General features: G+C 58.8%; 2 protein-coding genes across 2 annotated transcripts; one reads left to right on the top strand and one right to left on the bottom strand.

Moving 5' to 3' along the window:
- Window positions 1-939: 939 nt before the first annotated feature.
- POLRMT (RNA polymerase mitochondrial) lies at window positions 940-16,945 on the bottom strand. The gene is made up of 21 exons (XM_054291103.1): window positions 16,878-16,945; window positions 16,248-16,343; window positions 15,101-15,720; window positions 13,874-14,004; window positions 12,641-12,827; window positions 12,074-12,223; window positions 11,792-11,959; window positions 11,296-11,466; window positions 10,284-10,523; window positions 8,944-9,723; window positions 8,508-8,630; window positions 6,822-6,944; window positions 5,277-5,456; window positions 5,095-5,181; window positions 4,720-4,833; window positions 4,064-4,113; window positions 3,717-3,815; window positions 3,104-3,176; window positions 2,550-2,632; window positions 2,114-2,193; window positions 940-1,541 (listed from the first exon to the last, which is right to left on the bottom strand). Exons 1-21 carry the CDS (start codon window positions 16,933-16,935, stop codon window positions 1,492-1,494), a joined length of 3,663 nt encoding a protein of 1,220 aa, XP_054147078.1. The 5' UTR covers window positions 16,936-16,945; the 3' UTR covers window positions 940-1,491.
- A 579-nt stretch (window positions 16,946-17,524) lies between these two features.
- On the top strand, window positions 17,525-20,755 carry FGF22 (fibroblast growth factor 22). The gene is made up of 3 exons (XM_054290879.1): window positions 17,525-17,807; window positions 20,181-20,284; window positions 20,497-20,755. Exons 1-3 carry the CDS (start codon window positions 17,525-17,527, stop codon window positions 20,689-20,691), a joined length of 582 nt encoding a protein of 193 aa, XP_054146854.1. The 3' UTR covers window positions 20,692-20,755.

Below are 20,755 nucleotides of genomic sequence, written 5' to 3' on the forward strand. Positions count from 1 at the left end.
TTTGAGCACCCACGAACACACTGTCCCCCACTCCGGGGCTGGGGGTGAGCACGGCCCCGTGTCCCCATAGGCAGCGCTAGGACGGAGGCAGGCGCTGGAGCCCGAGCCCTGGGGCTGGGGCAGCACCTGCTGAGCGTTCCAGGTGCCTGTGCGTGTGTTGTGTGCGTGTGTGGGTGCGTGTGCAGGTGTGTGTGTGCACGTGTGCCTCGCTGCCTCGCACTCTGGAGCCTTCCACATTGAATGTACCGCGAGCGCGGGGCCCGTGCCAGCCCCGGCACCCTGTGGCCGAGCAGCCGCAGGGACAGGGCCCCACTCCAAGCGTCCACTTTCCCATCCAGCCCATCCTGTGCAATAAACGTCAGCAGCTGACAGAGCTACGCACGACTCCGGCTCTGCTTCTTCGCCACCGTCCCTCCCCGCCGCGCCTCCCGCTCCTCGTGCCCGCCCCGGGAGCCGGAACATTGGGCACAGCCCCAGCTCAGGCTGTGGGATGCAGCTTTGTCCTTTGGAGAGGTGTGACTTTGCCAGGAAAGCCACAAGGTGAAAAGGCTCTGCCAGCTCCAGCAGCAGCCAGGAAGAAGCTGGGTGCAGGCTGAGTGTGAGCCTGTGGTTATGGGGCACAGCTCCAGCTGCAAGGTGCAAACATCTCCAGCACCAGCCTCGTGGAGAGGAGGTCTGGGAAGCCACAGTCCAGTGAGAAAGGGAGGGTCCTGGCTGGAAAAGCTGCACTTGGTCCCTGTGAGAGTCCAGTTTTCACTGTAGCTGCACTGGCACAATTCCATGTTTCTGCTACAAAAGCATTTTCAGAATGTGACACCCTGTGCCCAGCCAGTCAGCAGAACAGGGCCAGACTGGGAGGCAGCAATCCCACCTCCCCGTGCCCCTGGCAAAGATTTCAGAGGACACAGCTCCTATCTTGTATTTCAAAAAAACATTTTATTTACAATATTATACACGTTGACCCCCAAGTTAGTGGTTTTCCCTGCCTGAGCCCATGAGCAGCAGCAAAACTCATCCCTGCAAAAGAGAGTGAAGAGCAGAGGCTGTGCTATGAGAGTGAGGACAGTGCCCAGAGCTGGAGCAGAGCACAGAGCAGCACCTGCCCTGTGGCCAAGAGTTGCCTGCCCTGCCAAGTTTGAAACCCTGCTGATGGAGAGGGAAGAAGAGGGACAGCACTCCAGGACAGGCAGTGCTCACAGCACTGGGGTGAAGCTGAGGGGAGCCGCCCTGGCTCCTGCCACCCCTTCGCCCCCAGCCCAGAGCTGCAGCCCTCTGCAGGGCTTGGTGCCCTGTCCCTGTGCTGGGACAGCAGCGACAGCAAACAGTGCAGAGCCCCTGTCCCCCTCCAGTTTGCCCCAGCACCTCAGAGTGAGGCAGGGCTGGAGGCTGCAGCTTCTTCCCCATGAGATGTGGGACAGAGGAGCATTGCAGACCAGTGCCCACCATGGCTGCAGGTCCAGAGGTATCCCAGGGCCCTGTGGGCTGCCAGGCTCAGCTGAAGAAATATGTGGAATCCATCACTTGCTTCAGGTTGAATTCACCTGAGGGGAGCAAAGGAGAGGGCAGAGAGTGATGTGGGGATGGACAAAGGGAGGGAAGTGGGTTCAATGTATGAAGGATCCCTGCCCCTGCACTGTGCTGCCCATGGAGCCACTCCAGAGAGAGGTCAGGCAGAGCCAGATGGCCTGGCAGACACAGGGCTGAGGGATTAGAAGGAGTTAAACTAATTGCCTTAATCCCATTGCATGTACATCATCTAGATCCTGGCAATTACCATGCCCAGGCCCTCGCTCCCATCTCTGAGCAAATGCTCAGGGTTGGAAACAGATGGGAGCAGAACAAGAGCAGGATGGGAAGAGCTGGGTCAGCCTGGGGGAAATCCCAGGGACGCAGGGAGGATGGCAGGGAGCACTGACAGGAATGCTACAGGGGAATGTGGACATGCTGGACTGCTCTGCCCCATGGCTCTGCACTCCAGCACAGGAGAGGAACCCTGATCCAAGGAGACAGCTCTGCCTTTTTGCCTTTTGGTGGTTTTGGGGGCCACTCCATCTCATTCCCCTTGTTTCTAAAATGCTCCTGAGCTCTGCATGTTCCTGTCCCATGCTCCTACCTGTGCTGGGGACATTTGACAGCTGCTCCTTCAGCCTCTTCTGCCAGTGGGCTATGGGCTCTGTGCTGGAGCTGGATGAACTAGAAGGAAGCAAATTAAAAACACAGGTTATCTGGAGCCAGGCATACCCTCCTCTGCTCCCTAATGCAGCCTCTGACAACAGGATTCAGCTCTTCCAAAACAGACCAGGCACCCCAGAATGAGAGCAGGAGCTCAGCCCTAGCAGCCCAGGCCAGGCTTTAAGGCTGCCAAACCTTCCCCCGGTTCTTCAGCAAAAGAGTGAAGAACCCTTGGGTTTTACAAAGCTGTTGAAGGTGATTTGGGTGTCAAGCAAGAAGGAAGGACAACTTCCCCACCCAGGCAGGTGACACAATCTGTGAGCACCTGGACATGACCTCTGGGAGGTGGAAGGGAAAACCCAACAGGTCAGGAATACCTGCAGTACTTCTCCAGCATGAACTCAGACAGATCCTGCAGAATCTTCTCGCTGTGCAGAGCCACAAACTGCTGCCGACAGACCTGACCCAGGGAGACAACAGGGAGGAGCAGCTTAGCAGGTGTTTTCTCTCCTTCCAGTGACAGGTCAGAGGTGAGGGGCAGGGAAAGCAGCAGGAGTGGGAAGGGGGAGCTGCCAGACAAGGGTGAAGGAAATCAGCCTGGGGAGGTGTGAAGCAGAGAATGACCCTCATTAGCACAAAAGGCCTTGGGAAGGACCCAGGACAGGGCAGGGGCACTGGCTGCCACAATCTGTGGAATCAGGCCTGCTTAGTGCCTGTTTCCACAGATTCTCCCACACACTCCCTGCAGAGTGGGAGGAGAAGGGGCACCATGAAATCAGCTGTGACCGCCAGCAAACATCCCAGCTTCACCTCACCTCAGGGTGAATCAATCAGCCTATGGAGCAAAGCCCAGGGGAGGCGAGGCCTGGCATGGGCCCAGAGCACAGATCAGCAAGATTTGCTCCCAAGGGAGCCAGGAGGACACTTTTACCTGGTTCATGACATCCACGGTGAGCGCGTGAGTCCAGTAGCAGTCGTGGACTGAGACGAAGGTCAGGCCCTTCCTGGGAGGGGGCAGAGGAGCCATGAAGCAGAGCTGGGACCCCTCTATGTGACCCCAATCAAGAAGGGGATCCCTTGCACAGCAGCTTTTCAGAGGGAGCTCCCAATCCCAGGATCTCCCTGTCCTTGTCCTGCTGCCTCCTTTCCTTCTCTGCCAGGAGCCCCAAATGCCCACCCACCAGGGATTCCTCAGTCCCATGTGATGTTTTGCCCCAAAAATTCTCTCCCAGGAGAGTCCATGGCAGAGGTGTCATGAAGCAGAGCTGAGACCCCTCTGTGTGACGGACCCACCCCGTGTAGAACCTCTGGCTGGGACAGAAGCATCCCCACACAAGAGGGGGACTCCCTGCACAGCAGCTTTTCAGAGGGAGTTCCCAATTCCAGGATCTCCCTGTCCCTGTCCTGCTGCCTTTTCCTTCTCTGCCAGAAGCCCCAAATGCCCACCCACCATGGACTCCTCAGTCTCATGTGATGCTTTGCCCCAAAAAGTCTCTCCCAGCAGAGTCCTGAGCCAGGTGAGAGCCCAGCTGCCCACTCCCTACCTGAGGCAGTGCAGTGCTGTGAGCATCATGTGTGTGGAGTCCAGAGAGTGGATGAAGTTGGGGGGAAAGGCATTCTTCTGCTTCACAGTGTCAGGTTTCCTGCAGGACAAAGCAAGGCACAGAGGAGCTGGGGCATTTCAGGGCCAGAGATGACAGCAGTGGCACAGAGATGGTGACACCCAGCCTGGGGGTGAGGGGGCTGCCCTGAAGAGCCCCAAGCCCTGCTGCTCTGTCATTCTTCAGCTCAGGAGCCATAACAGGAGCTCTGGCACTCTTTGAGAGCTTCCCTGATAGGAAAGCTGTATCCCCAGAGCACAGGCTGGTGCAGGCCATGGCTTTGTACTTACTGGCTGCTGTTGGAGGTTTTCACACTCAAGCGCTGCATGCCACAATTCAGCTGTGGGGAGAGAGGGCACCAGTGTCACCCTGCTGGGCTGGGCACTGCCCCACTCTGTGCCTCTCCAGAGTGTCCCAGCACCACAGCAGTGCCACTGCCCAGTGACACTTTGCCCAGCTCCCCTCCTGAGGGTTCTGGCAGGCATCTGAACCCCTCCATCCTCTCAGGGTGAATTGGCCCGGGAAGGAGCTGGGCTGGGGGGCTGTGAGTCAGCACAGCAGCACGTGGGAGGCGCCAGCACTGAGACTGAGTCACAGGAGCCCTGAGGAGGCTCTCAGAGCGGGGAACGGCCCGTGCCCCAGCTGCCTGAGTGGGATGGAGCCACAGAGCTTCCTCAGCAGCTCACCCACACACTCCAGGCTCTGCAGGGAGCCATGAGGCTGGAGGATGTGCCTGCACTCGGGGATCCTACCTGCTCTGCAGGCTCACCCACCAGTGATGCCAACCTGCCAGGCCCTAGCCCAGGCAGTCTTTTCCCTGCTCCCACCATGGCACAGGGAGGATGGGGGCCCTAAGTCCTGCCACTGGAGCCCAGGCTGTGTTTTCCCTGCTCCCACCATGGCACAGGGAGGGTGGAGGCCATGAGTCCTGCCCCTGGACACTCACCACAGTGGACCTGGAGCGGTAGTAGGGCTGGATGATGGGCAGCCCCAGAGGTGTGACCCATTCCACTGTCCGGCCTGACTGGGCGATGAGCTTGGCACTCTCTGTCAGCCAGTTCTTCAGAAAAGGAGAGGAAGGAGCTGAGTTAGTGTGGAGCTGGGACATCCCATCCCCTCCCAGCACAGGCCACCCTCACTCCTGCCGCAGAACTCCCCAGGGCTTACTGGGGGGTTTGGCACAATCCCACACCTCTGGGCTGGGGCAGGAGGATCCTCTGGGCCAGGAGAACCATCTCTCCTCAGGGATCATCCCCTTGTCTATGCATAAATGGACCAGGGAAGGAGAAAAAGTGGAGGTAAAGGGCAACGGGCTCCCTACCTGGATATCTCGAGTGGCTGAGAACATCTCCTTGATGCCGTTGAACACCTGCTTCACCAGATAGTGAGATGCCTCCCACAAATACTCCTGGCACAGAGCAGAGAGCCACGGGTGATACAAAGTGACAGCCAAAGAGAGGAAAGTGACAGGACCCAGGGAGGGGACACACACAGGAATGGTACCTCGGGGAACTCATCGATCTCCTTGAGGCGTTTCTCGATCTGCAGGCGGCCGCCGTAGCGCGTGACCCCGTACACGACCGTCATCACCGTCTGCTTCACCACCTTGCGGCTGATGAAGCCCTGCAGCACCTGGGCAATCTTCAAACCCCTCTCAGCATCCTTCTTCCGAAACTCCTCCACCTGAGAGAGTGCCTCTAGTCAGGGCTGCCATGAGCCACGCTGCCTGCAGGCCTGTGGGACCCTCCCAGCTGGGCACTGCCTGGCTCAAGCTCCTATCAGGATCCCTGCAGCCCATTTTTACCACCCTGGATAACAGAAGGCACCAGCTGAAGGGATCCAGTGCCTGCAGAGCCTTCCCTGCTGCTTTAGAACTTCTTCCAAAACTCTTCCACCTGAGCAGAGTGTCCCTGAGTCAGGGCTGGCATGAGCCACGCTGGCTGGAGGCCTGTGGGACCCTCCCAGCTGGGCACCGCCTGCCCTCAGGATCCCTGCAGTCCCTTTTCACCACCCTGGATAACAGAAGGCACCAGCTGAAGGGATCCAGTGCCTGCAGAGCCTTCCCTGCTGCTTTAGAACTTCTTCCAAAACTCCTCCACCTGAGCAGAGTGCCTCTAGTCAGGGCTGGCATGAGCCACGCTGGCTGGAGCCCCTTCTGTGGTTCGGGACCTTCTCAGCTGGGCACTGCCTGGCTCAAGCTCCCATCAGGATCCCTCCCTGCTGCCTTGGAACTTCTTCTGAAACTCCTCCACCTGAGCAGAGTGCCCCTGAGTCAGGGCTGGCATGAGCCACGCTGGCTGGAGGCCTGTGGGACCCTCCCAGCTGGGCACTGCCTGCCTCAAGCTCCCACCAGGACCCCTGCAGCCCATTTTCCCCACCCTGGATAAGAGAAGACACCTGCTGAAGGGATCCAGCATGGATAACTGTGCCTGCAGAGTCTTCCCTGCAGCCTCAGCACTGTCCCTTGGTGCCAGCTGGGACAAGGACACAGCATGACGGTGGCTCAGAACTTTTGTTCTCCTGCCTCTGCCCCCAGTGATAACTGAGCAAGTCCTGCACCCCCATGAACTCTTCCTGCTCTCTGGAGAAAACCTGCTGAGACCCAATGGGAGATGCAAGGTCCAATGCCACCTGAATGAGCCTCTCAGCACTCTCCCAGTGGCAAATTTCACATCACATCTTGCAAAGAAACCAAAGACTTTGTAGCAGGACCAAGGCTGAGTCTCTACCCACTCCTTCCAACTCAGCTCAAGGAAGAAAAATCTCATAACCCATGGGCCAGCCAGCTGTGACCAAGGGATGAGGAGCCTCCCTTGCTCTCTTCCACCTCTCCTGCCTAGTTCTCTTGGGCTTCATTCAGGACTAGTGAGGACAGCAGAAATCAGAGGGGATTTCTACATGAGGACAGATCTCCTGTCAGATCCACTCATGCCTCCCCAGCCCTCTGCACACTCATCCCCACCTTTCTCCTTGGCAGGTGACGCCCTGTGCACACCAAGAGGAGGAGGCAGGTCCAAAAGGACCCTGTGTGTCCCCACAGAGCCTCACCTGCTGGGCCACTGCACTGTAGACATCCTGAGGGAGCCCACAGGGCACCAGGTTGACGGAGGCAGCGCCGCTGAGGTCCCGGCCGAGCGCTGCATAGTGCTGCAGCCCATTGCAGGAGCCATCCTGCAGGGACAGCACCAGGAAACAAGGGGTTAATGCATGGAGAGAGCCCTGCTCATCTGCCCCCTCCCCATGCACAGCTACCCTGGCCTCAGGTGGTTTTTATTTCCCCTCCCCACCCTTCAGAGCAGTGACCATCTCCCAGCAGTGACCATTGGCCTTCTGGACAGGTTTCCTGCCTGAGTCCACCCCTAACTGCTGTGACCTGTGAGGTTTAAAATCAGAAACCTCACATCACCACCTCTGTGGGTTTCCAAAGACACCAGAGCTCTGTGGAAACGCTGAAAACCAGAAAATTGGGAAAATTTGGTAATACATCTGGGATAAAAGTAGCTCTAAGAGGCAGCAGTCAAAACAACCTCAGCAGTGGGATCAGAGGCAGGAAAAGGCAGAGATCCCTCAGGAAGCCCCAGCTGGCTCTGAAAACAGAAACCAGCTCCCACCCAGGTTTCCCAAAGCTGCATCAGAGGCACAGTGAGCCTCTGCCACAGCAGCTGCCCTTGCAGCCCTGCTGGAACCAAGAGCAGCCCAGGTGGGACAGACAGGACCTGAAGGATGGTGCAGGAACATCTTGGTTCTCCCCAGACTGCACTGGCAGTGATGTTTCTCACAGATGTGCTGCTGTTCCTGTCCCCCTGTGCTCAGGCTCTCCCAGATACCCCAGGACTGTCAGGTTTCTCAAGCAAGGCCCCCTTTCTCCTGCACCCTCACCCCACTCCCTGCAGTGTGGAAAGGCAGCACCAGGACCTGATGGCTCTGTTAATTGAGCACTGATGACTCAGGCTGAATGAGACTCTGGCACCTTCCAGAAGTCCTTGCTGATGATTTTTCACTAGCTGCACCCTCCACACACCCCCAGCTGCTCTCTTGACCTTTTGTTGTCATCAAAATATCAGACCTGACTGTCTCATGGATATTCCAGGCAGAAAAATTGCTGCCCTCCTCACTCAGTCATGGCCACCTGATCTCCTCAAAAGAAAAAGGAGCAGCCACCCCTTACCCATGGCCACTATCAGCCTCAAAGCTGAGGGGGGACAGGTGCCTTCAGGGAGCACCTGAGCAGGCACAGGGCACATTGTGACAGGCCACTAAGGTGGGGGACAATCACCTCTGTCCCTGTGCCCTTCCTCAGAGTTCCAGACCTAACATATTGGCTCTTGCTTGGCTTCAGGCACAGAGCAGGAGTGGAGAAAGGCCTCCAAAGCACAGCTCTGAGCACTCCAGCCAGCCAGGTGTTGCCCTGCTGGGCCAATTTCCAGTCCTGATCCTGTGCCTGCAGAAGGTGACACTGGCCTGGCTCTCACCCTGCAGCAGCTGCCAGCGAGCTCCCAGCTGGGCTCTGCTCGAGCCAAGGGAAGTGAGGCAGCCCTCAGATGTTCCAGCTCATGGATGGCTGCAGGCAGCAGCAAATCACCAGAGTTCTCATGCCAAAATGCCCAGCACTGCATTTCCATTCCTAAGAAAACCCAGCCACGTGGAGCAGGGATTGCAGAGCTGGAGACCTGGATGCTCCTTCCCTGCCCTGCTGAGCCTCACACGGGCTCTGAGGATCTGCCAGGCTCCTACCTGGTGAACTGGGAAGTGAGAGATGTAGGCTGCTGGATCTGGTGACCTCGAGGCTTTGGCGATTTCCATACAGCATGCCAAGGTTTGCCAGGGCTCATCTGTGTCCATCCACCACTTCCTGCCCTGGGAATGAGAAAGGCCAGGCTGGTGGGAGCAGGCAGTGCTCCTGTGCCCCTCAAAGCACAGGCAGGAGCCCTGAGCACCTGGGGTACACTGGGCACAGCACCTCCCCACTATGCCTCCATTTCCCTAGCTTTACATCATGTTTTCAGACAGAAACAGGTTATTTAGGAATTTAGGTCATTTAGGTTATTTGCCTTCTCCCTTTTTAGTTATTTAGGTTATTTGCCTTCTCCCTTTTTACCTCTCAAAAATCTTTCCTAATGTTTTTGCTACAAAATCCATTCTGACTTCCTTTTTATTTTACTTCACGTACCGTGAGCGGGTGGTCAGCCGAGTCCAGGATGTCCTCCATGATTTCATTGGCATACTCCAGCCTCTCCTGCAAGGCATTCTTCTTCTTCAGCCCTGTCAGGTTGATGAGGTGGATCTTCAGCCAGTCAAGTCCCTTGGGGCCCAGTGGCCTCCCCTCTGCAAACAGCAGGATGGCCCTGGTGACATCGTTGCCCAGGTGGTTGAAATAAGGTGGGCATGGGTAAGTCCTGCCACGGAAATCCATGTTGTGAGGGAACCAGAACACCTTGTCCCTGACATAGTTGGCAATGGAGAGCTTGTAGAGAGCATCCATGCGCAGGCTGTGCATCTCTGCAGCCTTCTTCTTGCACAGGAACACCTCGTGCTTGAAGGACTTGCTCCAGGTGGAGGAATTGCCAGGAGGAGTGGGAGGCTTGGGAGCCTCAGAGAGGGGTGGTGGGATGTCCAGCTTCTCATCCCCTTTGTCATTGAAGATGGAGATGATGATATCCAGCACTGGCTGGTTGATCTTCCAGGCACAGTTGCCCAGCTGGTTGAGGGCATCCAGCACGGGGTGGAGGTTCACCAGGGGACACTGCTCCAGCAGCAGCTGGTGGTGGGTGGTGTCATCCATGAAACGCATCAGCTTGGTGTCATTGAGCACAAAAGCACCAAAAGTGGGGGAGGTCCAGGGCACAGGGGGGCACAGCATGGGCATGGCAGAGGAGTTGAAGGTCAGCGTGGTCTCTGCAGCGTTTGACACGAGCTGGGAGAAGATGGGATGGGGCCTTATCAGCCCGACCTGGAGAGGAGGATCAGCAGCAGAGGGTTAGGGCTGGAGTGTGGGAGAGCCTGTGGTCAGTCAGACATCCCACAGGGATCACGCCAAGTAAGGTTAAACCCTTCTCACCTGCTGAGGAGAGGTAAAACCAGCAAGAACTGCTAATCTGAGTATAAAACCTCAGTCTCCTTACTTTCAAAGGATAATAGTAATCCAGTGGTTGTAGGAGCCACTCATCTTGGTGCAAGTCCAAGTGAAAGAAATGAACCTCTCACAAGTCCTAAACACATTCATACTCTTAACCCTGTAACCCTCTCCACCCCATCCTATTTCCACTTCTATCCAACAACCTCAAGAACATCCCCAACACAATTACAAACACAGTCAAAACTTCCTTCTTAATCAGCCTAATCCCAATAACAATCCACACCCACTCTGGAACAGAAAGCCTTACCTCCTTCTGAGAATGAAGAATCAAGGGCTCCTAAAGCATCCCTGAGCAGGAATGGCAGCAAGGACACAAAAGGGTCTGATTTTGAGGAAGGGGTGTCCTGCACAGGAGCCCCCAGGATGAGGCTCACCTGCCAGTTACTGTAGAAGGAGTAGACGTGGTAGAGGACAGGGATAGGCTTGGACTCCAGGCGACGATTGAGGATGTTCCTGGGCACCTTCACAGCCTTCACCAGGAGCTCCAGCATGTGCATGCCCAGGCGCATGAGGAGCACACAGGGCCACGTGCAGGACTTCAGGTTCAGGGAAGGCCCAAAGCCTGCTTCTGCCACCAGCTTCTCCCAGTATTCCCGTGGCAAGTACTGCTTAGGCTGGGAGAAAATAGAGTCAGCTGGAGGGGATCAATCTACCTGAGATATGGCCCTGAGAAGGAATCTCCTTTGTGTCCCCAAAGGTCCTTCCTGATAGAGGTGTTTGGGGAATGAGGGCTGAGGAGGCTGTGTCACAGACACCTTTTATGAAAAATCTTTTCCTTAGGACTTTTCCTCCTGAGAAGCTGGGAGGCCTCAGGAACAAAATGTAAACAATGATTATCTGCTGCTGTGGAATGCAGCAGGTGGATCTGTGATTGGTCTCATGTGGTTGTTTCTAATTAATGGCCAATCACAGTCAGCTGGTTCAGACTCTATTTGAGCCACAAACCTTTGTTATCATTCCTTCTTTTTCTACTCTTAGCCAGCCTTCTGATGAAATCCTTTCTTCTATTCTTTTAGTATAGTTTTAATATAATATATATCATAAAATAATAAATCAAACCTTATGAAACATGGAGTCAGATCCTCATCTCTTCCCTCATCCTAAGACCCCTGTGAACACGGTCACAAGGCTGGGCTGAGCCCAACAGTGAGAATGGGAACAGTGGCACTGCACCACAGCCCAGTGCTGACACCCTGTCCCCACATCATCCTGCCCAGACTGCAGCCCTGCCTGCCCCTGTGAGCACCCAGCTCTGAGAACCCCCTGCTCACCTGGTCCTTGATGTGCCCAGGGCAGCAGGCTTGGCCCCTTCTCCCCTCTTGTCCTCTCCTGCCCTGCAAAGCCCAGAGCTTTCCTGCATGGACTCCTGGCCCCAAGGGCTCCTACCTGGCTGTCCTTTGCCAGCAGCTGGATGTAGCTCTCATAGATCTGCTGCACCTTCTCCAGCTGGCCACTGCGCAGCTTCCTCTGGATGATGTACCTGTCATAGACCTTGGAGCCCAGCTCCCTGGCCAGCACTGCCAGGGACTCACCTTGTGGAGACAGATCATTGAGGATCTGGGAAAGGGGAAGGCAAAAAGGGTCTTAGGAAGGAGGAACAGAGAGATACAGCAGAAAGAGCAGGAGTTAAAGCTGCTGTGCAGGGAGCACAGAAAGATGCTGATTTCCATGATACTGAACAGATGGTGAGGAAGGAAAAGCAACCAGGACAGAGCATGGGTTTCTCTGGCTGCTCTGCAAAGGGAGCAGACAGCCTGAAGTTAATAACCTCATAAACCTCTCAGGAAACCTCAATTCTGCTCAAGTGGGACATTAGTGATCTGTGACAGCCCCATGGCTCATAGTCCAGCCCCACTCCTGGGAGGGTAGGGCAGGCTCCTACCTGCAGCATGATGTCCACATACTCCTCATCTGGCAGCAGACACAGGTAGGGGTAGAGGACGTTGTACTTTGACATCCTCTTGGGCCTGGCCATGCTGCGCTTGGAGTTCTGCAGGGCCTGCAGGATGGCATCGCGCCACTGCGAGCGCAGCGTGCCCAGCAGCTCACGCTGCAGGGAAAGGAAGGAAAAGAGCTGGTGAGCAGGAGCTGCCCCCTCTTTAGCTCACGGAGCCTCAGCTCTCACCCACAGGTCCTGAGGGCTGTCCCCAAACCCAAACTTTACCGCTTTGACGGCCTGTGGGGTCAGCGGCTTGGCTGCCTCCACGGACTCGATGGTCACGGTGTTCTGCAGCTCCATGTCCAGCTGCTGCTGGAAACGCTCCTGCAGCTCCTGCACGGAGAAATCCAGCTTGGGGTATGCCCCCATCGTCTCCTGCAATGGGAGAGAGGCAGTCAGTGCCAAAACTGGGAGGAGGAGAAGCCATGCTCATTCTCCCAGCTTCCCTGCAAGAGGAACAATTGTGATACAATTCTGGGTTGAAAGCACCTCGCTGGGATCTCTGGGCCCAGAGGTCTCTCACACACAAATCCCAGAGGCTGCTCTGCTCCTTGTGTTATGCACCTCTGCAAGCACCCCCTCCCATGCATGCAGGCCATCTCCAGCCCCCTGCAAACCCTCTGCTTTGCTGTTCCCCTTAGTTATTAATATTAGTCATGTCATCCATTCAATGATTTCTGTGGGTTATTGGGCACAGATCAGGTTAAAAGGTTTTTTCTTTCTAGCCCTCCCCTGGGCTGTACCTAAGAACACCTGGCCAGCTTCAACACCTCCCTTAGCACTGTGGCTTACTCTGGAATAGAAGTCCTGGAGCAGAGAAGACTTGCTGATCTTGGGGCTGGGTGGAGGAGGCAGCTGGTAGTTGGGCTGGACAGTCCTGATGGCAAACAGCACCTTCTCCTTCTCATCTTCCTCAAACAGGCACTTTTGGAAGAGCTCATCCACATGGAAGCCACTGCTGTTCAGCTGCTGCAGGTATCTGAGGAGGGGCAGACAGGACAGGCTGGATCTTCCCCAGGGGCCTGAGCATGTTGGACAGGAGCTGCCTCAGCACAGCCTGTCCCACAAGGTCACCAGCAGCCTCAGGTTACAGGGATCAGGTGTCCATCCCTCAGCCTGCACTGCTGCAGAGCTTCCTGGGCAGGGAGGCCACTGCAGCTGCCCACAGGCAGCCCCACAGCCTGTGCTGCCCTGCCACACTCCACACATCCAGCACAGCCCCTGCCAGCCCCCTCAGAGGCAGCTGACTGGAGATATTCCCCTGAAGGCATCTAGAGTGTGTCAGCAGCCAGAGGACAGAGAGCAGTGATACATCCCTGAGGCTCACACGAGTGCATCAGAAGCTTTCTCCATCCTCTGAGAGGAGCTGGCTGTGCCTCCAGCCCCAGGCACTGCCCCTAGGCCCAGCCTGTGGGATCTTCCAGGGCTCTTTCAGCTGCTCCCTTTAGCACTGACACTTTCCTGTCCATGAAATCTACCATCTACAACCTTGCTATCTGTAGCACTGACACTTTCCTGTCCATTATGCTCTATAAAATCTACTTAAATCTCCTGACCTAGCTCCTCTGGAGAGCCCTGCAGGAACCAGCTGTGTGACTGAGCCCACCAAAATGGGCAAATCCCACAGAAGTGCCATAAAAACAAACAGAGGAGCCATAAAAACAAACCAAGGAGCCATAAACAAACCAAGGAGACAAGCCATTGTCACCAGGCAGCAACTGAGGGAGCAGAAGTGAGATGCCTGGGATGGGTGTGGAACCAAGGAATCCCTGACTGGAAAGGACCTCTCCCAGCCCAGCTCTGGGGGGAACAGTGCCTGCTCTCACCTTCCACATCTCCTCTCCCTGCACAACCTCAGACAAACTCCCCAGCAGTGGGGGTGGCAGGGAATGTGCTCCACCCACCCCAAAATCTGGCCATGAGAAGTGGCTCAGAGCATCCAGGTGGGCTCACAGAGGGGACAGCTCTTCCTGACCCCAACCCTGTGCATCTCCCAGCATGTGGAGCTCCTGAGGCAGGTGTTACCTCAGGACGGCTTTGGGGGGTGACTGGCTCCGGCCTGCACACTCCAGGGCCGTGGCGTAGGAGTCCAGGTTGGGCTGGAGACCTGCAGCCTCCAGGATGGAAAACAATCGGTCCAGGCGGTTCAAACAGCCCTGCAGGAGAGAGGGGAAGGAAAATGGGGTCACTGAGAAGGAAAAGGGGGCTGGGGTCACTGAGAAAGGAAAGGGGCTGTGCACACTGAGAAGGGAAAGGGGCTGGGGTCACTGGGAAGGGAAGGTTCCGGGAAGGGAAAGGAAGGTTCCGGGAAGGTTCCGGGAAGGTTCCGGGAAGGTTCCGGGAAGGGAAGGGAAGGGAAGGGAAGGGAAGGGAAGGGAAGGGAAGGGAAAAGGAAAGGGAAGGGAAAAGGAAAAGGAAAAGGAAAGGAAAAGGAAAGGAAAAGGAAAAAGGAAAAGGAAAAAGGAAAGGGAAAAAGGAAAGGGAAAAAGGAAAGGGAAAAAGGAAAGGGAAAAAGGAAAAGGAAAAGGGAAAAGGAAAAGGAAAAGGAAAAAGGAAAAGGAAAAAGGAAAAGGAAAAAGGAAAAGGAAAAAGGAAAAGGAAAAAGGAAAAGGAAAAAGGAAAAGGGGCCGGGATCACTGAGAAGGAAAGGAGTGAGAAGGGGAGAAGGCTGTGCACACCAAGAAGGGAAGGGGGCTGTGGTCATTGAGAAAGGAAAGGAGGCTGGGGTCGCTGAGAAAGGAAGGAGTGAGAAGGGGAAGGGACTGTGGACACTGAGAAGAAGGTTGTGCACACTGAGAAAGGAAGGAGGCTGTGGACATTGGGAAGAAGGCTGTGCACACTGAGAAAGGAAAGGTGGCTGTGGACACTGAGAAGGGAAAGAGTCTGTGCCCACTGAGAAAGGAAAGGAGGCCATGGAGTCACTGAGAAGAGAATCACTGAGAAGGGAAGGAGGATGTGCATGCTGAGAGGGAAAGGGGCTGTGGACACTGAGAAGGGAAGGAGGCTGTGTGCATTGAGACCAACAGCCCCAAAATCACAGCTCCACGCCCCTCTACTGTTCAGATTTAGTCAGATCGACCCTACCCTTTCCCCACTCCTCTCAAAGCCACCTCACAGGGATCTGTGGCCTCATGCCAGCTCAGTCCCCCTTGCCAGCAGCCCTGCTTGGCCACTTGCTGCAGTGCCCAGCACAGGGAGGCTGTTCCTCACGAGCCAGCCCCTCTCCCACCCGGAGCCCCCAGGCTTTGGTACCTTCCTGGCCCAGATGCGCATGACGATGTTGAAGGCACCCACATCCAGCACCTTCCTCTTCACGGGGGAGCTGTGGCACAGCAGGAGGTACCTCTCAGCCTCCTCTGCCTGCTGCAGGAACAGGAAGCACTCCAGGTTGGCCTGGATGGTCTGCTGCAGCCCCTGCTGGTTGCTCTTGTCCTTTGGCATCTTCTGAGGCCTCTGCAGCTCTGCAGCTCCCTTCACCTCCACCACCCTGGCCTTGTTTTGGGGGCTGCCAGAGCTCTGGGTCCAGGCAGGGGCTGCTTTTGTCTTTGGGACCTTTGGGCTCTTCATGGCTTTTGTTTTGGGTGTGGCCTCTGCCTTGGCCTGGCTCTCCAGAGCCAGCTGGGAGGCAGCACTGCCCAACTCCTGCTTCATCTTTGGCTGCTGGCTGTTCATCTCCTTCTGCAGCTTTTTGGCCCAGCTGCTGGACCGAGCCAGGCCATCACCCTGTGCCCTGGGAATGGGCTGCTTCTCCTTGGGGCCAGGGACCACAGCCTCCTGGAACTTGTCATTGTCCAGTGCAGCCACTTCCACTTTGCTGACTGTCACCTCTGGGACGTTACTGCCCTGCAGCTGCTTGGCTCGAGCCTTCAGCACTAGTGGGAAACAGAGAGGTGATGGGAGACAGGGCACAGCAAAAATCTCTGTCCTGTCCTCACCCTGGAAGCACCAGGATTGTGCTCAAAAAAAGGGCTCACACAAGAATTTCATCCCTCCTTGGCTCCAAAACAGAGACACCAATCTCTGTCTTTCTGAGATCTACCTGCAAGCTGGGGCCCACCCCAGCACCCCAGGAACCCACCCCAGCACCCCTGGAATGCACCCCAGGATCCCAGGAACCCATCCCAGCATCCCTGGAACCCACCCCCATCCCAGAACCCCATCCTAGGAACCCACCCCAGCATCCAGAAACCCACCCCAGCACCCCAGGAACCCACCCCAGCACCCCAGGAATGCACCCCAGGATCCCAGGAACCCATCCCAGCATCCCAGGAACCCACCCCAGCATGCCAGGAACCCAGCCCAGCATCCCTGGAGCCCAGCAGTGTCACTGTCAGGGAAAAAGCAACAGCCCAGGCTGCTCTGCCTGCTGTCTGCTCACTGCATCTCTCCCAGCACTCACCTTCCAGCAGCTCTGTCCTCTCACAGGGAACATTTCTGTTCGCCTTCTCCTTGGTGCTGGCAGAGGAGTAGCTCCTGAAGATTCTCCATGGAATCCCTGCCATGAGGAACGCAGAGGTGTGGGGGGTCAGAGGGAGCTCCACACCTTCAAACACTCCCTGTCCCCCATGGCCCCAGCACGGACAGGGTGAGTGAGGGATGTTCCTCAGCTCAGCTGCTCCAGCAGCAGCACAGGAGGGACAGGGCCACCCCTCACCCTCAGGAACCAGAGGCTCAGAAGGAACACGACCCCAGGGACATCACAAACCCCAGCGCTGTCAATGGGGTGGCAGCACCCCGAGACCCCCAGAGCATGTGGGTGCTATCCCATAGCTGGAACACGACCCAGAGCTCCCGAAAGAGCAACAACATCCCAGCACTTCCACAGCGCCCACTCTACCCCTGGGGTGCTCACGACTCAAAAAGCGCCCCCCATGTTCCAGGTGTATCCCACAGAACGCTCAGCACCGTGGGGCGTCCCGGCCCAGCTCCGCCCGCATACTCCGCCCGTGTCCCGCTCTCCTGGTGTCCCCGCCGGTCCCCCCATGCCCCCCGGAGCCCCGGTGTCCCCCCGGTCCCCGTTCCCGCTCACCGGGCCCCCTCAGCCCGCCCGGGCCCCTCAGCACCGCCCGCAACCTCAGCAGCGACATCCCCGGGCCACGCGCGCCGCGCGTCCCCGCGCATGCGCCGCGCCGCCGCGGGGCCCGGCGGGAGCGCGAGTCCCGCCGCGCCGGACTACAACTCCCATGGTGCAGCGCGGCCGCGCTCTGCGCCCCCTGGCGGCCGCGGCGGCCCCGACGGGGTGGGACGGGAGGAGCGCGGATCCCGGGACGCGGCGGAGGCTCCGGGAGGTGGCGGAGCCGGGGAAAACGGTGGAGCCCGGCTGACCCGCGCCTTTCCAGCCCTTTCCAGGTCTCAAATCGGACCACAGATGGACGCCATCCTCTGAGCCACAGCAGCCCCGCGCCCTCCGCCTCTCCCCGCGCTCCGTGCCCGCGGCTCTGGTTGCGTGCCCGCCCATCGCGGCAGACGGCGGATACCGGACTGTGCTGTCCCCGCGGTGGTGGGCGAGTGACCGCGGGCAGTGAGTGACCCGGGGCAGCCGTCGGGGCCCCGATTTATGAATGGGAGGCACCGCCCCGGCCCCCGCCCCGCCCATTCGCCGCCACCGCCCCGCCCCGGGCCGCCCATCCCGGCCGCTCGCGCCGTCGGGGCCGGTCGCCGGTCGCCGCCGTGGCCATGGCCCATGGCCCGTCGCCCGCTTGTCGCCCGCCGCCCGCCGCCATGAGGCGCGGGGGCCCCGCCGCCATCGCCGCCTGCCTGGCCGGGGCTCTCGCCGTGCTGGCGGGGCCGGGACCGGGAGCGGGCAGTGCCACCGGGACCGGCCGGCGGCCCCCGCGCAGCTACGGGCACCTGGAGGGCGACGTGCGCTGGCGGCGGCTTTTCTCCGCCACCCGCTTCTTCCTGCGCATCGACGGCGGCGGCGGCGTGGAGGGAACGCGCTGGAGGGAGCGGCCGGGCAGTGAGTGCGGACGGGACCGGGAACGGGAACGGGGGAGAGCCGGGATCTGGGGCCGCCCCCCGCCCACGGCGGGCGAGAGCGCGATCCCGCCGGTGTCGGGGCTGCGGCGGAGGCGCCTCGGGTCGGCGACGGGACCCTCCATGCCCGGCCCGGGTAGAGCCCGCGCCTCTTCCCTCTGGGGAATCTCAGTGCCCGGTCCTACGGGAGCGCCAGAGCGGCGGGTCTTCGCTGTCCCCGCTGTCCCCCGGCGCTCCGGGAGCGCCACCGGCACCGGCTGCCCCCGTCAGTGCACCGTGGGAGCCGTGAGAGGGGCGCGGGCACCGACGGGCACTGCCCGGGCACCCGGCGGTGCTTTCCCAGCGGCTTGGGTGTCCTAGGGGGTCTCTCGGGGGTCCTTTGTCCCATCTCCTCCTGCCGGTTCACGATGTCCCCCTGCCCTGCCTTCCCCATGGACTGGAGGATCTGATCGTTCCCCCTGTGGGGGGAGGAAGGCTGAGGAGGAGGAGGGGGGATGTAGGAAGCTTTGCGGTGATGCTGGTCCCAGAATGGGACATCTATCCGATGTGGGACAGCAGAACATCCCTGTCAGAGGGGACCATGGAGCAGCAGAGCAGGCTGGGACTCGAGACAGCAGGGTGGGCAGAGGGACAGAGTCCCCAAGGACGTGGCAGGGCTGCAAATGCCTAGGTATCCCATCGGGGTGCAGGGTCTGAGCTCCTGGAACAGGGATGAGGGCAGCAGGCTGGCAGGACAGCAGCTGGACAAGGAGAGGGATCTTGGAAAAGATGCCCTGAGAGGGTGTTGGGGTTTGGGGCAGGAGGGCTGCAGCACCCCCAGCCCATGTCCTGCTCCAGCACAGCCCCAGGACACGGCAGCCAAGCCCAGCCCAGCCCAGGGAACCCTCCTGCGGTGTCGGAGGCTGTCGGGAGTCCCGAGCAGGCACGGTGCCAGCACAAAGCACCCCAACACGTTCCCTCCATGGTGTGGCCATGGGAGCTGGCAGGCAGAGCAGCTCCGGGCTGTACACGAGGTTCACTCTGCTTATCTGTGAGCGCCTGGGCTGGGCTCTGCTCCACAGCCGTCACAGAAGCTGCTGGACCAGCCCCACTGGCAGCTCTGGGGTGGCAGGGGATGTTCCAGGGACTCCCCCACCTCAAGCTCTGCATCTGCCCCATCCTCTTTGAGACCCTTTTGGGGCTGAGTGTGAGACTGGGAGCACTGGGAGCTGGCTCTGGCCAGGTACTGGGCAGGCACCTGCAAACAAAGGGCGGCAGAGCGCTGGGAACAGAAGGGGGTTATTTTTAGAAAAGCACAAGTCCTTATAAATAGCAGCAGCTTCAGACAGCGATCAAGTGGGATGGATTCACAGGCATTCGCTGTCAGTGCCCTGTCAGTTCTTCCCGTGGCAGCAGGGCTGGAAATCCCGGGGGAGCCGAACGCTGCCCCGGTGCTGTACCCACCCTGCCCGTTCCCAGCCTCCCGCAGGCAGGTGATGCCCAGGGAATGCCAGCGATGCCAGGAGATTGATGAAAACCCCTTGCCCAGGGGCTGCAGGGTCCCTCCCACCCGGTCCAGCCCTGCAGTGGTGCCCAGTGGCCGATCCTGCTGCGGCTCCAGCGCTTTCTGCTGCCCTGCCCACATCGCTGGACATTCCTTCTCCCCTTCCCTCCGTGCCTGGCGGGCAGCAGCGCTCGGGGCCGGCCGGCGTGAGGCAGTGCAGGAATCCAGAGGCCCCGATGATGCTCTGGGTGTTTCCCCGTGCCAGAGCCGCTGGTCTGACCGCATGCCTTTCCCATTAGCGGCCGAGCCGGAGCTCGGCGGTCGGGGCACACACACGCCAGCCCAGCTGTGGCTTCACAGCCGCCCCCTGGGCTCATCCTCAGTGCTCACAGCGCTGGGAATGGGGCTGCTTGTCCTCACTTTCCACCAGGAAATCGGGCATCCATGGACAGCACTGTCCTGGCTTATTCCTGCCCCACAGAGCTCTGCTGTGTGCCTTCGTCCACAATAACAGGATGAGTGCTGTCGCTGCCACCCCCGTGCCCACTTGGCCCTGCGGGAGGCGGGTCAGGGCCCCGGGGCACCGCGGGCACCGTGCTGGGGATGGATGAACGGGCAGAGCTGCCAGGGAGGGCAGGACACACACCAGCTTGTGCTTGGCATCCCTCCCGCTTCTGGGAAGTGGCTGGACCCTGGGGAGGAGAGGAGTAAAGATCAAACCTTGCTTGGATCAGAAGTTCCTCCTCCCACTCCCAGCTTGGGCTGCAGCAACTCCCTCCCTCTGGAAGGAGGACACTGTGCCCACAGAGCCAGCAGGGGCAGGGAAGGTCGCCTGTCCCTCCCTGGCTCACGCCGCGCTTCCCTGGCCCGCAGGCATCGTTGAGATCCGGTCGGTTCGTGTCGGCGTCGTGGCCATCCGGGCGGTGCACACCGGCTTCTACCTGGCCATGAACAAGCGCGGGAGGCTCTACGGGTCGGTAGGTCGGACGCTGCCTCCTGGCAGGGACTGCTCCAGAGTCACAGGCTCAGGGCAGGCTCGCAACAGGCTCCTGCTTTCCTTCACCTGCACCCAGTGCAGCCCCTCTGCCCCCAGGGAGGAGCCAAGGTCCTGCCCTGCCGCACTCTTGGGGTGCGAGGGGCTCCAGCTGAGCAGAGCCACCCCTCCTCACCCCCTTCCCTCTCCTGCCAGAAGGAGTTCAGCCCCAACTGCAAGTTCACGGAGCGCATCGAGGAGAACGGCTACAACACGTACGCGTCGCTGCGCTGGCGGCATCGCGGCCGCCCCATGTTCCTGTCGCTCAACAGCAAGGGCCGGCCACAGAGAGGGGGCAGGACGAGCCGGCAGCACCTCTCCACACACTTCCTCCCCATGCTCGTCAGCTGAACGCCGTGGGCAGCTCCAGACGGTCCTGTAGGAAGAAAGAAAGAAAGAAAAAAACAAACAAAAA

Source organism: Melozone crissalis, unplaced genomic scaffold (assembly GCF_028551555.1).
Source record: "Melozone crissalis strain CALT ecotype California unplaced genomic scaffold, PUWL_Pcris_2 ptg000088l_1, whole genome shotgun sequence".
Classification (NCBI taxonomy): Eukaryota; Metazoa; Chordata; class Aves; order Passeriformes; family Passerellidae; genus Melozone; species Melozone crissalis.

What these genes read in the sequence shown, in the direction of transcription:
- FGF22 (XM_054290879.1), top strand. Translation starts at nt 17,525, where the DNA reads ATGGCCCATGGCCCGTCGCCCGCTTGTCGCCCGCCGCCCGCCGCCATG. An exon ending in CTGGAGGGAGCGGCCGGGCA is followed by an intron (nt 17,808 to 20,180) that starts GTGAGTGCGGAC and finishes CCTGGCCCGCAG; the next exon opens with GCATCGTTGAGATCCGGTCG. An exon ending in GCGGGAGGCTCTACGGGTCG is followed by an intron (nt 20,285 to 20,496) that starts GTAGGTCGGACG and finishes CTCTCCTGCCAG; the next exon opens with AAGGAGTTCAGCCCCAACTG.
- POLRMT (XM_054291103.1), bottom strand. Translation starts at nt 16,935, where the DNA reads ATGTCGCTGCTGAGGTTGCGGGCGGTGCTGAGGGGCCCGGGCGGGCTG. An exon ending in GGGCGGGCTGAGGGGGCCCG is followed by an intron (nt 16,344 to 16,877) that starts GTGAGCGGGAAC and finishes TCCTCATGGCAG; the next exon opens with GGATTCCATGGAGAATCTTC. An exon ending in CGGCTGACCACCCGCTCACG is followed by an intron (nt 8,631 to 8,943) that starts GTACGTGAAGTA and finishes TCTCATTCCCAG; the next exon opens with GGCAGGAAGTGGTGGATGGA.